Source organism: Trichosurus vulpecula, chromosome 7, assembly GCF_011100635.1.
Source record: "Trichosurus vulpecula isolate mTriVul1 chromosome 7, mTriVul1.pri, whole genome shotgun sequence".
NCBI classification, from domain to species: domain Eukaryota; kingdom Metazoa; phylum Chordata; class Mammalia; order Diprotodontia; family Phalangeridae; genus Trichosurus; species Trichosurus vulpecula.
Genome location: NC_050579.1, coordinates 110,676,754 through 110,694,251, shown reverse-complemented (window position 1 = coordinate 110,694,251; position 17,498 = coordinate 110,676,754). Strand labels below are relative to the sequence as shown.

Sequence of the window (17,498 nt, the reverse complement as noted above, 5' to 3'; positions counted from 1 at the left end):
AAGGCTTACTGTTGATTTCCTGGGGGTGGTTTGTGTTGAACTATGCTCCATTCTTACCCTGGTGCAACAGACCTTTCCTGCCAGCTTTCTAAGTTGTCTTGGACTGGAAAATTGTTTCATTCCATCCTTTTGTGGGTTCTGCTGCTCTAGAATTTGTTTTGAGGTATTGTTTAAAGGTATTCAGTGGGATTTTGGGGAGAGCTCAGGTGAGTCTCTGCCTTTTCTCAATGTTGGCTCTATCTCTGCCTAGGAGATTTTCTTAAGATGTGTATTCATAATCTTGCCCTATATCAGCTCCCATGACTCCTTCCTCTCCTACTTACTACCTCTGTGACTTCAGATGAGTCATTCAATCTTTTTGATTCTAATTATAAACTTATGGGCCAAATTAGATTACCTTATAGGTACCTTCTACCTCTAAATTAATATTCTATTGTTATATCTTTGTTATATCTTTGTTATATCTTCATCTCTTCAGAATATCAGGTACATTTAACACATTGCCCATATAGATTACAAATTATTATTTAGTTAATTATTATTTAGTTAAAAGATATTCACTGATCCATCTTCTGTCATTAGAAGGACTAAATTTATCTTGTTTTGTAGAATCCTCATTGATAGTTACATGATAATTTTTGATTATAATAAAAGATATATGCTATAGAAGTGGTAATGCTCAGGGCCTTGCTCTCTCATTCCCCTACTCCATTGTTAGCTTTGATCCCAGAGCTTACCTAGCTACTATATCCTTAGAGTTCTAGGGGGGTAACCCTGAGATGTTCAGGATATTTTTCTAATGCTTTTGCTCACAAGCCCCCATCAGGATGTTTCCCCACTGATTATCAATTGGTAACAAGTGACCAGCTAGATTTAATTAGCTTTTAGAAATGAATTTTTACTGTTGTAGCATAGTACAAATAGTTGGTACAAAGCATTTCCTTAAACTAGAGACACACTCTCCCACAAATACAAACAGAGCCCAAGGGAAAGTAGGGGCAAATATTGAGAGTATATGTGTCAAAGAGGTAACTCATAGCTCTTAGATGCCAGAAGTCCTTTTTCCTCCTTTGTAGGGTCCTGGTGAAATTCTCTTTTTGCATGGTATAGCTTACTGTTATCCTACTTAAAGAGTCCTGAAGCTGCATTTCTCATTGTGCTTAGTTTGTTTCTAGCTCCTAATACAGATACTAACATTTAGTCACTGCTATTTTGGGAATAATCTTACCATTACAAATGAGAAATCCCAAATCATCTGACCCTTTGAAGTTCACAAGTCCTTTCTGTAGTCAAGTGGTGAAGGGAGAAGACAGTGGTTTTCTCCTCCTCCCTCTTCTACTAGCAGTTCTCTCTCAGGAACATGACTGGTACTTCTACCACTGGGTTGGAAGGCAGAGATTCCAACTGGCTTGCTGTTTTATACAAGGACCCACAGGGAATGACTGAGTCTCTTCAAGCAATCTCAGTATACTTCTGTATAATTTCATTTAATTCCATCACTTTGTCCAAATCGATTAAGGACTTTTAAACGTGGTTTAAAGCCTTCGACTGACTGATTGAAGTATTCTCACCTGAAAAAAGTATCAAGGCTTATTAATTATTTTAGTTACTTTAGTTATTACTTTATTAGTTACCTTAAGGAGGGGAAAGAGACTTATTGAATAACCCCACTCTTATTTTCCATCTTATTTTTTCCTTATTTCTTCTTTTCATGAATAAGACATATGTAGGAAATATTGTTCTTTTATGAAAGATATGCTCTTTCATTTTTTTCAGGTTAATGTTTAAAAGCAAATGCAAGTCTTTTGAGCTATATCCATGTTATAAAGATGAAGAAACTAAGATAGCTTTTGCTGATTATTCTATCAGCTATCCTGATCAGCCACCAAATTCTTGGTTTATAGTTTTTAGGTAAGGTTTTGAAAATATTTTCACCCTCTCTAAATTAAATTTTATTTATTAAAATGGTTTTCTGTGTATATTTAATATAAGTAGCTTGAGAGACGGGGTTTGTTTGTTTTTTTTTGAGCTTTGTATCCCTAGCACTGAGCACAGTGCCTGGGATACTGATCCTGATAAATTGTTTGATTGCTTTTAATCAATTGTTTAATCTACTATAGTATATAATTAGTCAATTTATAATTTTGTTTTAAAAAAATAAAACTTCAGGGTTGTTTTTCTTACCTTCCCTAAAAGTCATCCTACTTTTGTATATATAAAACCATTTAAAAAAATGTTTTATTTGCATTTTTAGTAAAAAAAATAGAAAAATAAAAAATATATTATGTAACTACTTTATTCATGTTTGCATTTAATTAGCTTTCACTTTAACTTTTTGATATTATCATAATTCTTTGTATTCATTATATGTTATCTCCCCTATTAGACTCTAAGCACCTTAGGACAGAGACTCATTTCATCTTTGTATCCTTAGTACCTAGAGTAGTGCTGTGCCCATTTAGAGTAGTTACTAAATAAATACTTGTTAAATTGATTTGAAATGCTGCTCAGAGGATGTATAATGTTATGATAGTGGGGTAAAAGTCTCTCATTTGCTAGATAATATTTAAGTAGCTGTAATATAAAAATTATTATATATAGAAAATTTATATTTCTAGATAAATAAGGTCAATAGCAAGAATCATTAATTCAATTCAGTTCAAAAACATTTATTTCTTAAGTACTTATCATACTCTAGGCATTGTGCTAGGCTTTGGGGACACAGAGATTAAAAAGTGAAACCTACTGAGGAAGAATATGGATACAGAGAAGTAAATATAAAGTATAAACGTAATACAAAGTAATTTTTTGGGAGGCAAGTTCAGAGAGGACTAACAACCAAAGGATCAAGATGGGTCTCTTATAGGAAGTAACACTTGTGCTGAGACTCTGAAGAGGCAGAGGGAAGGAGGGAGAGCATTAAATACATGGGGACAACTTGTATAGAGGTAGATAGGTGGGAGGTGGTAGAGAGAACAGCAAATTGGCCAGTTTGGATGGAATATGAAGTTTATGAAGAGGAATTGTGAAATTCATCCAGAAACAGAATTTGGAGTCAGGTTGTGAAGAGCCTAAATGACAAACAGAAATTTTTTATTTTATCCTAGAGGCAATAGGGAGTCACTTCAGTTTAACGAGCAGGGGAACACCATGATCAGATTTATATATTTATTCATGTGGATGCTTTTGTGTTTTCTGTGTTTTTGGAATGTCAGTGTGGCAACTATGTAGAGGGATGGTTTGGAGAGGGGAAAAACTGCAAGCAGAGTGAGGAGTCTAATGCTATTGTCCAGGTGAGAGGTATTGAGGACCAAAATATATGTGGTGACAGGCTGAGTGGAGAGAGGAGGATAGATATGAGAGAGGTAAAGGCAGAATTAATTGATTGGATGTGGCAGTTGACTAGATATGGGTAGAGGTGGAATAAATGAGACTAAAAAATTGAGACTGACTCAGAGGTGGCAAGCTTGGGTCACTAAAAGGAGGGTAGCATCCCCAATGGGATGAAGACAATAAGTTCTGTTTTGGACATGTTGAGTTGGAGAAGTCTATAGGACAGTTGTGTAGAGACGCCCAACAAACAAACTGTCCTTGTTTCTAGACTGGTGTTCAAGATAGAGATGAGGGTTAGATATGCAAGTTTGAAAGTCAGTCACTTAGAATTGATCATTAAATGTATGGGAACTGATAAGATCACCAATAGAAAGTACAGAGGGAGAAGAGAAGATAGTCCTGGACAAAGCCCTGAGGTATACTCATACCTAGGATCAGGATATAAATGATGATCCAGCAAAGGAATTTGAACAGGAGCTCTTAGACAGGAGAAGAAAAGGAGAGGGAAATGTCAAGAAAAACCAGGGAAGAGAGTATCCCTACAACCAAAAAATCATCGATTAGAGGTAGAAGAGACTTCAGAATTTATCAAGCCAACTCCCCTCATTTTATAGATAGGGAAACTGAAGCCTAGGGAGAGGTGACTTGCCCAGGGTCATACAACAAGGAAGTGCCCGAGGTAGGATTGCTGCAGAGATATCAAGAAGGATGACGACTGAGCAAATACTTTTGGAAAGAGCAAGTAATAGGTCATTGAGAACTTTAGAGAGAGCAAATTCCATCAAATGTTGGGGTTGGAAGCCATATTGCAAGGACCGGAGTAATGTGTGAAATATAAGGAAGTAGAGGCAAAATATACAGAGAGCTCTCCCTAAATGTGGGTTGTGAAAGGCAGAAGAGATGAAAAGAATATCATTATATGCAAATATGTTGAATTTTTATATTTTCAAAGTTATTTAACTTTAATTTACTACAGTTTCTATTTATTCACTTAAAATCCAACTGATTTTCTAAAGGATCCTTTTTTTTAATTGCAGAGAAACATTTTATGTAGCTCAAGATATGCTCTTGATGCCTAAAGTGTACACTAATCTTCCAGTCTGTATGCTCCATGTTGTTAATAATGACACAATGGAGGAACTTCCGCGAGTGTTCCTCAAAGTGATACCTTATGTCTATACCAAGAATAAGGTAAGATTGAATATTATTAACACCCAATGACAGTTAGAAATTTTATTTTTATAGAGGATGAAAAGATAATGTCTACATACTTTTGCTGTATTTCTCTGCTGAGAAAATCCCAGAAGTGATCTGAAAAACTAACTAACTAAACTAAGCAATAAAAATGCTGTTGCTGAAGTTAATGTGTGCACAGCAATAATTAATTCTTTCCTTTGAATACTTTCAGGGAGTAGAATAAGATAGTCATAGCTGCCAGAGTGATTTTCTCAAAGCACAGGTCAGACTATATATATAATTCCTCTACTCTATAAACTACAGTGTTTCCGTGTGGACTCTAGGATTAAATAAAACTCTTATGTTTGGCCTTTGAAGTCCTATTCAACAACCTGGCCTCAGCCGACCTTCCCATTGTTATTGTACATTACTCCCCTTCACAGATACTATGGTCTAGCCAAATTAGCCTTCTTAATGTTCCTCATGCGTGGTATTCCATCTCCCACCTCCACACCTTTGCATTAGTTGTCCACCATGTCTAGAATGCACTCCTTCCTCATTCATCTCGTAGAATCACAAGTTTCCTTCAAGGTTCATACCTAGCATCACCCTGTACAGGAAGCCTTTCTTGATTCCCTTAACTTCTGTTTATTTCTCCCATAAATCATCTCATTTCTAGTTTGTATTTATTGTAAATACTTTGTAACTACATATTGTGTCCCTTAGATAGACTATAAGCTCAAAGACAATGATTATTTCACTTATCTCTTTCTCTTCCAAGTGCCTAACACAATGCCTGGAACATAGTAAGTGCTTAACACATGATATTTTTTCTCTTCATCCGTCTATCCACTCATCCATCCATATAGGTCAATGAACTGGAAGCACAAAGGGATCTGAGGCAGAGGTAGTGCTGATTCTAGAGGAGCTTATAATATGAATAACATCATATATTTAGAGCTGGAATGGATCTTAGAGGCTGCAGAGTCCCACTCCTTCATTCTATAGGTGAAGAAACCAAATCCCAGAGAGAATCAGTGACTTACCCAAAGTCCCACAGCTAGTATCTAAAGGGGGATTTGAATCCAGGTATTCTTGACTTCAAATACAGCATCATCCATTACACCACACCCCTCTCTTCTCCTACCCATCAGATTGGCTGATGACAAAAGAGAAAATGATAAATGTTGGAAGGCCTATAGGAAGACAGGCACATTGATGCGCTGTTAGTGGTGTACAGGTATACCCTGTAAATGGGTACAACCATCATAGAAACCTATTTGGCATTATACACAAAAAGTTACTAAACAGTACAGGTTCTTTGACCTAACTGTATCATTGAGACATTTTTCTAATACATTTTTCACCGAAGCTTACGTTTGATTTGAAGTCACCAAATCAATGCATATATTCCTTTATTCAGAGGATCTTGTCAAGTTCTTCGTAAAATTGCTTCTACCCCTTTATCCAGATGCTGGAACATAGTGTGATTTCCTTCTTGAAAGTGTCTTTTTGTTTATGTTGTTTATTAGCACTGCCATGTGAGATGATTATGTGTCCCAAATGCTGTTCCTCATTGTCTTTAGACGAATGAAGAAAGCAACTCTACCAAGTCCTTTGTTTCCTCTTCAAGGAAACCTGTGAAATTTCCATTTAGTAGCCACTACCTTATTTTTTCATGTTTCTTTTAGAACCAGAATGTTAGTTTTGATATGGGCTCTTAGGGTCATATATTTAGATCTGGAAAGAACCAGATTCTTACAAATAAGAAAACTGAGGCCCAGAAAGCTTAAATGATTCACCCAAGGCAACACAGCCATTGGGGTACAGCTGGTATTTGAACCCAGGTCCCTAGAGTCTGGAGATCTCATGCCCTTTCCCATGCCTTATCCAGTAATATTTTGATATTTATTATTGAACAAATATCTCCCATTTACAGTACCTATAGTTTAATTATTATTTGTAGATATTTTTAAAATGCTATGATTCTTATCATGTTATCCTTTTTGTTTCTTTCTTCTACTATCACTATAAAAGCAGAAGGGAGTTGTACACGTATATTTATCCTTTTTTGGTTTAGTGTTGATTTTTATCTTTGGTCAGATCAGTGGATAGTCTAATTTCATATGGACAAATGATCCCTCTATTTGCAGCAAAACATTCCTTAGTCTTGAATAATATTTACCAATATGTTTTTTCTCTCTCTCTTTCCCTACACTAGCTTATCATTGAAGACTGTTTTGTATCTTCCTTTTTTTCTTGGGTTCCCATAGCCAAAGAATTCATCACATAGATAGTCAAACTACTAGTGATATGCCTCTTCCATACTTAACTATTCATCCTTCGACAGCAGACAGTTCATTGCCCAGACCATACTCAAAATCTTTAAAACTTGGGAGAATCTGCTGGAATTCTCATTCTTATGAGATTTAAGGTCACTTTCATGTCACAATGAGGCATAGGATTAGAATTCTGATAGAGGGATTTTAATGAGATTTTAGTGACCTTTTAAAAATAAGAATAATTGAGTGACTTCTTGATGAAATACATTTATGTGATATTTTGGTCTAATTAAATTTTAAATAATTCCTGCTCCGATTATATACTATACTAAAAGCTTAAAATTATTTTTAATATAAGCTAAACATTTTTTCTGTTATCCTGAGCCATAAGATTGCTGAATATTATAATCAGATCTTGCTGTTTCAAGTTGTTAATTAAATAACAATTTGTTACTTGTTAATTTTACCTTGTGTTAATTTAGAGTCACTATTTACAGTTGTTGAGAAAAATATTGATGAGACACTGTCTCCCTTTGTTCTGTTATCAATTTTCACATCTTAGCATAATTTTTAATAAAATCCATTTGGTTATAGTCAAAAGATAGGAATGATTTAATATGTCTTTGCTTCTGAAAGGAGTACTTAAATTCATAAGAACACAGGGAAGAAATTTGTTCACAGATGTAATTTTCATAGAATCTATACAAAACATATTATGCTAAATCTTATAATTTGATCCTATTTATGGCTCAGCTACCATCTCCTACAAAAGGTCTTTCCTGAATCCTCTGTCCCTCCCAATACCCATCAGCTGTTCTCTCCCTTTTCTACATACTTTCCATTAAGTATCTGTACTCATGTTGTAACCCCCAGAAGAATATATGTTCTTTGAGGTTAAAAAATTTATCTCCAATGACTGTCTTATACCTAGTAGGAACTTAATAAATTTTCTTCGCCACAGAATTTTTTCTTTCTCTAAGTGATTCTCAAGCACAGCTTTTGTTTGTCAGTAGTGAGTTAACAATATTGAATTGACAGCCAATAGTAAAGATTTTTGTCTCTTCTTACTGCAATGGAACTTGTGTGTTGCAAGAAAAAGTTAAAACAGTTCCTAGGGGCAGAACTGATTCTCATTTAACCAACCAGTGTCTTCATCTGCTGGAGGCACTGTTTAATCTTTTTTAGTTTGTTTATGGCAATATAGTCCTAAAGTATGTAAACAAATTGTGTAGTAGTTAAAACGATTATGTACATTTCATCAGAAAAAAGAGAGGCAGCTCTCATTTTATGATATAAACAAGTTCCTTTTCTGTTTCCAGTTCTATGGATGACATCAAAGTGTTCCCCCAAGTTATGGAACAAAAAAACCTCCCTGACCTGCCTTTTGAATATTCACCATTTCACATGGCATTTTTCTGGTTTAGACTATAGTTTACAGCAGTATATCTTCAGAGCTAACCAGCACTTTTGCAGCATAAATTGTTTTCATGACTGGATGAAGCTATTAACAATATTGTTTACCACATTAAACATCTAAAATGTTTATATCTATATTTGATTTATTTAGTTTAGTCTGGATTGTTAGTTCACTCGGTTAAAGCTTGGCAAAAAGTCATAGTAATCAAGTTCTCATAGGAGTCAGATAACTTCAAATAGAGATTAAACCAATCAGTCAATCAGTCAGCAAACATCAATTTACCAAGTACCTATTGTGTCCCAGGAATCATGCTAGGTTTTGGGGCTGCAAGTACAAAAAACGAAACCATTCTTACTTGTAAATAGCTGATGTTTGAATGGGGAGACAAGTATGTACATATATATATATACATATATATGAATAGAATATGTATATATGAAACATGTGTAAGTATAAATAATACAAACTCTCAAATGACAATCAATTGTCAGAGATTTGAATATCCTATTAATAAATAACATATCTCTGTGATCTCCATCTAACAGTTATATGTCTATATATACACATATATACACAATATGTTATGTATGCATATACATACATACGTACATATATAGATGTGTGATGTATGTATATATACATGTGTGTATACACACATATATGTAAATACACACACACACACACACACACACACACACATATATATATATATATATATATATAGACACACTTTAGTGGCATAATTTTTTTTTTTTTGCTCCTTCCCAACCCATCCCACTTTATTGAATTTTCTCCCTTGACCCTGTCCCCTTTCCAAAGTGTTTGTTTTGATTCCCTCCACCCCCATCTGCCCTCCCCTCCATCATCCCCCCCCTTTTATTTTTTTTTTATCTTCCTCCCTCTTCTTTCCTGTGGGGTAAGATACCCAACTGAGTATGTATGGTATTCCCTCCTCAGGCCAAATCTGATAAGAGCAAGGTTCACTCATTCCCCCCTCACCTGCCCTCTCCCCTCCTCCCACAGAACTATCTTGCCACCTTTATGCAAGATAATCCACCCCATTCTATCTCTCCCTATCTCCCTCTCTCAGTATGTTACTCTCTCATCCCTTAATTTCATTTTATTTCTTTTAGATATCTTCCCTTCATCTTCAACTCACCCTGTGTCTGCTCTCTCTCTTTTACATATATATATACACATATATACATATATATATGTATATACATATATAAAAACACACACACATATATATATATACATACATACACATGCATACACATACACATAGATACATACATACACATTCACTTATATATATATATATATATATATACATAAAGAAATACATATGCATATTCCCTTCAACTACCCTAATACTGAGGTCTCATGAATCATACACATCATCTTTCCATGTAGGAATGTAAACAAAACAGTTCAACTTTAGTAAGTCCCTTGCAATTTCCGTTTCTTGATTACCTTTTCATGCTTCTCTTGATTCTTGTGTTTGAAAGTCAAATTTTCTATTCAGTTCTGGTCTTTTCACTGAGAAAGCTTGAAAGTCCTCTATTTTATTGAAAGTCAATATTTTGCCTTGGAACATGATACTCAGTTTTGCTGGGTAGGTGATTCTAGGTTTTAATCCTAGCTCCATTGACCTCCGGAATATCGCATTCCAAGCCCTTCAATCTCTTAATGTAGAAGCTGCCAGATCTTGGGTTATTCTGATTGGGTTTCCACAATACTCAAATTGTTTCTTTCTGGCTGCTTGCAGTATTTTCTCCTTGATCTGGGAGCTCTGGAATTTGGCAACAATATTCCTAGGAGATTTCTTTTTGGGATCTATTTGAGGAGATGATCGGTGGATTCTTTCAATTTCTATTTTGCCCTGTGGCTCTAGAATATCAGGGCAGTTCTCCTTGATAATTTCTTGAAAGATGATATCTAGGCTCTTTTTTTGATCATGGCTTTCAGGTAGTCCAATAATTTTTAAATTATCTCTCCTGGATCTATTTTCCAGGTCAGTGGTTTTTCCAAGGAGATATTTCACATTGTCTTCCATTTTTTCATTCCTTTGGTTCTGTTTTATAATATCCTGATTTCTCATAAAGTCACTAGCTTCCACTTGCTCCAATCTAATTTTTAAAGTAGTATTTTCTTCAGTGGTCTTTTAGACCTCCTTTTCCATTTGGCTAATTCTGCCTTTCAAGGCATTCTTCTCCTCATTGGCTTTTTGGAGCTCTTTTGCCATTTGAATTAGTCTGTTTTTTAAGGTGTTGTTTTCTTCAGTGTATTTTTCAGTATTTTTTTGGGTCTCCTTTAGCAAATCATTGACTTGTTTTTCATGGTTTTCTCGCATCCTTCTCATTTCTCTTCCCAATTTTTCCTCTACTTCTCTAACTTGCTTTTCCAACTCCTTTTTGAGCTCTTCCATGGCCTGGGACCAGTTCCTGTTTTTCTTGGAGGTTTCTGTTGTAGGCTCTTTGACTTTATTAATTTCTTCTGTCTGTATGTTTTGGTCTTCTTTGTCAGCAAAGAAAGAATGCCAAGTCTGAGACTGAATCTGGGTGCGTTTTCGCTGCCTGGCCATATTCCCAGTCAACTAACTTGACCCTTGAGTTTTTCAGTGGGGTATGACTGCTTGTAGATTACAGAGTTCTATGTTCCACGTTTGGGGGGGAGGTGCCGGCTCTGCCACACCAGCACTGCTCCTTCCCCAAGAACCCCAACCTGAACTGGGCTTAGATCTTCGGCAGGCTGTGCACCCCTGCTCTGATCCGCCACTTAATTCCTCCCACCAGGTGGGCCTGGAGCCGGAAGTAACAACAGCTGTAGCTGCCCCACCTCCACTGCCCCCCGGGGCTGGAAGCCGAACCGCGAACTCCTTCCACTCCCGCAGCTTTTCCCACTAACCTTCTCCGCAGTCTTTGGTGTTTGTGGGTTGAGAAGTCTCGTAACTGCTGCAGCTCACTGAATCAGGGCACTAGGGCCCCCTTCGCCCGGCTTCTGGTCTGGATGGTCCATGCCGCTCAGGCTGGGCTCTGCTCCACTCCGTTCCCAGCTCCCAGCTCCGAGCTCCGTGTGGGATAGACCTCACCCAGAGACCATCCAGGCTGTCCTGGGCTGGAGCCCTGCTTCCCTCTGCTGTTTTGTGGGTTCTGCCGTTCTAGAATTGGTTCAGAGCCATTTTTTATAAGTTTTTGGAGGGTCTCCGTACAGAGCTCACACTATTCCCTGCTTACCAGCCGCCATCTTGGCTCTAGTGGCATAATTTTAAACAAAAAGTCCTCAAAGTCATGGTGAGGAAGATTCAGAAAAATAAACTGATCCACATAAAGCTTAGAGTTTATCAAATCAAGAAATGGGTTTTGCATGCCTAAATTCAATTCAAGACACATTTATCAAGCATCTATTATGTGCTCCTGCTATATTTTCTATTAAGAATTTGATGAGACCCTCTCAAAGCAGGCAGCTAGGTAGAGCAGTGGTTAGAGCACCAGGCCTGTTGTCAGGAAGATTCTAGCCTCAGACACTAGCTCTCTGACCCTGGACAAGTCACTTACCCTGTTTGCCTCAGTTTCCTCACTTGTAAAATGAGCTAGAGAAGGAAATGGCTCCAGTATCTTTGCCAAGAAAACCTCAAATGGGGTCATAAAGAGTTGGACTTGACTGAAATGACTGAACAGCAACAACCTCAAATATACTCAGATAATTGGTGACTTCAGTGCAGATGCAGAAAAAGACAAGGTGGGAAAGATATATGGGAAACCATGTGTCGGGTATAGTGGGTAGAATGAAACTGGCCAAAGACTTGTAGAAGCTTCTTGCTTTAATGTTATGAACACTTTCTTTGAGAAAAGAATTGGCAGATATCGGACGTGGTGATACCCAGATAGCAACAAAAATATGAAGCAAATTATACTTTAACTGGCAGGAAAATATTTGGCATTGATATGATCCCTTAATCAGTCTTCTGTGTTTATGTGATGAATACAAAGACACATGGAAAGACCTGCATGAATGGAGGCAAACTGAAGTAAGCAGAGCCAAGAAAACAATATACACAATAACTACAACACTGTAAATGGCAAGAACAAGTGCAGACAAAAAAATCAAAAGTAAATGTAAAAAAGGCCAAGTATGACTTAAATGAAGAGATAGGAGAGGACACCTCTAATCCATCCTTTGGTGGAAGTTTTAGGTCCACAGATGTTACACATTGAACATATTTTGGACTTCTCAACGTGTTATTCAATTGTGCTGATTTTTTTTCTCTTTAAAAATACTATTTTTATAGGGATAGCTTTTTGGCAGGGGGAAGGAAAATAATGTGAATAACTGTGATGATGTTAAAAAACAGAAAATAATTATAACTTTTTTTTAGAAGTTTGGCAAGACATCAGCTTAGCAAAATCGTCTAAATGACATTTAATGATGAAAATAGAAAGTGAGAAGCAAACAAAATAAAAATGTTATAATGAACTATTTTCTCCATCAAGGGCAATGGAACCACCATACTCAATTGCTAATAGTTTAGTCCTGGATATGTTTTGGGTAGGAAAAAATGGTAGTAAAGAGAATACCAGATAAGCATAAGTGAATATAGAAAAGATTCATGTTGGAGAGGATATAATTGTGAGGAAACTGAAGTATTGACATACAAGGTACCCAAAATAGGGGAAGAGACTGTAAAAATTGAAAAGAAAATCTCAGATCTAATTAATATTGGAAAAAGTAACATCAGTAACTACTGACCTATTTGTCATATAATAAAATATTTAAGAGTGGTATGAGTTATAAGTACTATAAGAGTCCAGAGCTAGAAGAGATCATTTTTGGCTAGAATAATGGGGGAAGACTTTACAATGAAGTTGAAAATTGATGGTGGCTAGTATTTGAATAGACAAAGTGAAGAAGGAAAGAGAGAAGAGCATATTAACTTAACAACATGGGGGTGGAGCAGTGAATAAAGAGAGGTCTGACTCTAGAAATAATGCCACCATCATGGGACCAGCCTAACCAGAGGGAAGGGACTGTATTTGGGCACATACATAATACCAAGAGTAAAGTGATATACCAAGAATGGCAGAAAGCTATGAAGAATCTTGAGAGCCAGGCAGAAGAGTTTGGTCTTGATGATTTTGGAATGTTGGGTGAGTTTGGAATCCCAGTGTCATGAGCAAAGGAGTCACATGTGTCTTAGGAAGATTTGTCTGGCAAGCAGGATGGATAACAGCAATGTTGTACTATCCTCAGAGGGAACAACAGGACTGTGGTGCTTTAAGGAGGTGGTGGCAGAGAGGAAAAGGGGCAAATCCAGAAAAGGTTTGTATAAATATAGAATATTAGAACTGGAAGCAGTGAGGGAGGCAGGATAAAAATGAGAAGAATGCTGTGTCATAGAAGACAAGGAAGGAAAGAATTTCAAGCCTGTAGAAATTTGTGGAAGGAAAGGAGAGCTTAAGGTTGCAAATTCATATGAAATATAAGCAAAAGAAAAAAAGCATTCTGTGTCCAACTTTGGCAAGATATTTAGCTACATGAAATATGATGTATACTTTATTTGGAACCCTCCAAGCTATTTCATTACTCAATTTGTTGAAAACATCATATTTCAGGGTCCAGTATGGAAAAGATAAACAATGAGATGAGTTTTTATTCATCCTAATATTGTATAAACAAAATGAAATCTGCCAACGAAGATGCAAAAACACTCACAAACCCATTCAACCTAATTATGTCAGTCTATGTTTGTTAATTACCATGCCAAATTTAACTTTGGCATTAACCTTGAGGGCACTAATGTTTTAGAATTAATCAACTAAAATACAGAATAGGAAACCTACTTTGAAACTATTGAATGAGAGATACATATGTAGAAGCCAATGCACAGTTGGGAAAATGAGTGCCAACCATGATTTCAGAGGACTAATGATAAACCATATAACTCACCTCTTTATGGATAGGTTAAGGAATCAAGAGGCAGCATGAGATGTGACTGATGTAAGAATTTGTTTTGTTCGACTATGCATATTTGTTGCGAGAGTTTTGTTTTCCTTTTTTTTTCCAGTGGGGTGGGGAGGTAGGAGGGAGAGATATAAGTTTTTGTTAATTGAAAAAAACAAAAAAGAAAAAAATAGTCCAAAACATATACTCAGAATATACAAGAACACATGTTAATAATGAATTTGAAAGATAATTTGGAGTTTACCACCTTCTCATCTTCTCTACCACAAGTAAAACTAATTAAAGAGAAGATTTTATACCAAATTATATGGTAATTCAACCTACAAAGAAACTTTTCTGTAGGATATCTATCAAGTGGGCATCTAATTTTTACTTAAAGACTCATTAGTAAGGATGAATACATTTCTTTGGGTAGTCCTAGTTAAACTTTTAAATAGCTCTAATTTGAAAAAATATTTCTGTATATCAAATTTAAATCTGCTTCTCTTTAAGTCAGCCATCATTCCTAGTTCTGGCCTCTGGTACCATGAAAAACAATTTAATCTGTCTTCTACATGATAGGCCTTTAACTACTTAGAGACAGTTTGCATGACCCCCAGAGTTTTCTCTTTGCTAGTCTACATATCTCTAGTTCATTCAACCTGTTTTCAATCTAAAGACCCTAAGTTGCCATTCGCTGGTCTTTCTCCAGTTGTAAATGCCCTTCCTCAAATGTGGTAGGCAGAAAAGAATACAGTAGTAGTAGACAAGTTCAGAAACATTGTCTCCATAATGCTAGATACTATGTCTCTCTAAATACACCCTAAGATTACATTAGTTGTTTTGCAGTCTGCTAAAACTCCTAGATTTTTTTCAGACTGTTCTCTAGCCATATTTTATACTTCTCTAGTCCCCTTTATACTTGTAAAATTTACTGTTTAACCTGAATATAAAGCTTCACATACATTTCTATTAAATTTATTTTGTAATTTTTTAGCTGCAGTCTATGCTGTGAACATAGTTTTGGTTTACAGCTGTATCATCAAATGTGGGAATCATCCCTCTTAATTTTGAGTTATCTGCAAATTTTACAAACATGTCATCTATACCTTTATCCAAGTCATTGACTTAAAATATTAATCATCATAATAGTCATCATCATCATTACCATCATCACAACCAGCATTGAAAAGTAGTAACTCACTTGGGGGCATCTTGGTGCTAGAGTAGATAAAATGCTGGGTCTGGGATCAGGAAGCCCTGAGTTCAAATCCAGCCTCAGATATTTACTTGCTGTGTGGCTGGGCAAATCACTTAACCTCTATTTGCTTCAATTACTTCATCTGTAAAATGGGGATAATAATAACACCTATATTCCAGGGTTTTTGTGAGGAACAAATGAAATAATAAATTGTAAAGTGGTTAGCACAGTGCCTGGCACATCCAAGGGGCTATGCAAATATTAGCTATTAATACTTTATCTTCACAACAACTGCACAAGCTAGATGCTTTATACATGAAGAAATTGAGTTGAGGAAAGGTTAAATGACTTGCACAGTCACACACCAAATAAGTATTTGAGGCAGGATTTGAACACAGTTCTTACAGATTCTAGGTCCAGAATTCTGTCCACTGCCATACACATATCTTTGGGGTGACAGGAAATGTGCTTCCAAGTTCAATTTATTGATGTTTGCTCCTTGAGTCCGGCCTTTCAAATCATTATCACTTCACTTAAATATGTAATCATGTAGCCCATATCTCTCTATCTTATTTAAAAAATTAGTATGACATTTTTTCAAATGCAGCTACATCCTGATATGTATGCATAATAATTCACCTGAATGGTTGCATGTATTTCAAATCACATTATTTGAAGTTATAATTATATAAAATATGATCATTGTTTTTATCCCAATGGAAATATGAAATGCAAATTCAAATAATATAATTTACTCTAATTGGGACCTAGTTGTACTTAATTCAAATCTAAGTAACTATGTATATATATATGTATATATATATATATACACACATTATATTGTCCTTGATATTCCTGTCTACTAACCCTATAAAGAAAGGAAATTATGTTAGTAGTTTGATATGACCTATTCTTGATGAATGTTAATAGCTCTCATGATCATTTATTCCCTTTCAATATGTTTACTAGCTTTCCTTTTAATATATTCTAGGATCTTTTTTAAAGTCTAGCTCACTTGCTTAAAATGTGCAGATTATACTTTCATTTAAAAAAATCAAGACATTTATGCTTTTCTAGTCCCATAACATATTTCTTGTACTCCATGTTTTTTCAGAGAATGATAGGAACTCTCTCAATCACATGTGCTGTCTTTCATTTCTCTGGCATGTTTTCATCTGGGCCTGGTGATTGGAGGGGGAGCTAAGTATTCTTTAATTATCTTATAGCCTTTTCGAGGTTTCATTTTTGTTTAGCCATTTTGTTTTATCCTTTCCAGTTCAGAGATCATATTTTTTGGCATAAAAAGTTGAATAGATCTGCCTTCCCTGCATTCTACGTTATCATTACCCCATCTACCTTAAGGCATGGACACACACACACACACACACACACACACACACACACATATATATACATATAATTTACATACAGTATATATATGGGTGTTTTGAGGCTCAAATAAGATACTGAATGTAAAACACTTTGCAAACTTGAAAGCACTATCTATATAAATGCCAGTTGTTATCATTGTCAAGTATTTTTTTTATTTTTATGATTATTAGTATTACAATTAGCCTTTAGTCACCAGACATCTAGTCTGGTGTTGACTTCATTCCCTGAATCTTCTACTACATTCCTCCCAATATTTGTAAAGCAACATAAGGGTATCCTGGTACGTGTGGGTAAAAAAATGTATGCACACATTCTTTTAAGTTTGACCTATATTATTAATACTTCCCTAAGTTTAGAAATCAGTAATACAACTGATTTGTAGTGATTGCTGATTTCTCTCCAGCTTCTGATCCTATTCTTTTTTTGAGTGTACTCTTTTCTCCAAGGCTTAAAAACAAAAACCAAAAAAAACCTTCATAACTTTTTTTTGTTGTCCGTAACTTGCCTCTCCAACCTCAGATCATTTGTGCTTAGAATATCAGTCTTGTGATCCGATAGCTTTGGGAATAATAATCAACAGTACTTTTCTTGGGAAGAGTGTGTCAAATGTTCTATTATGTGGTATTTTATAATTTGTATTCACTCAGTTGTAGTATTGTAACTTTCCTAACCAAAACATCCTTCCCTGACCACTACTTCATTATGTTTTGTCTTTCCCTGTTGGAATGTGAGCTCCTAGAGGATAGAAATTGTT

General features: G+C 35.7%; 1 protein-coding gene across 1 annotated transcript in view; it reads left to right on the top strand.

Annotated features, from left to right (window-relative positions):
- The window catches only part of ADGB (androglobin), a 226,208-nt gene that overhangs the window by 154,900 nt on the left and 53,810 nt on the right, over positions 1-17,498 (top strand). Inside the window, exons 25-26 of the mRNA XM_036768101.1 lie at positions 1,777-1,911; positions 4,371-4,524. Coding sequence (XP_036623996.1) covers positions 1,777-1,911; positions 4,371-4,524 — 289 coding nt within the window. The remainder of the gene's footprint in view (positions 1-1,776; positions 1,912-4,370; positions 4,525-17,498) is intronic.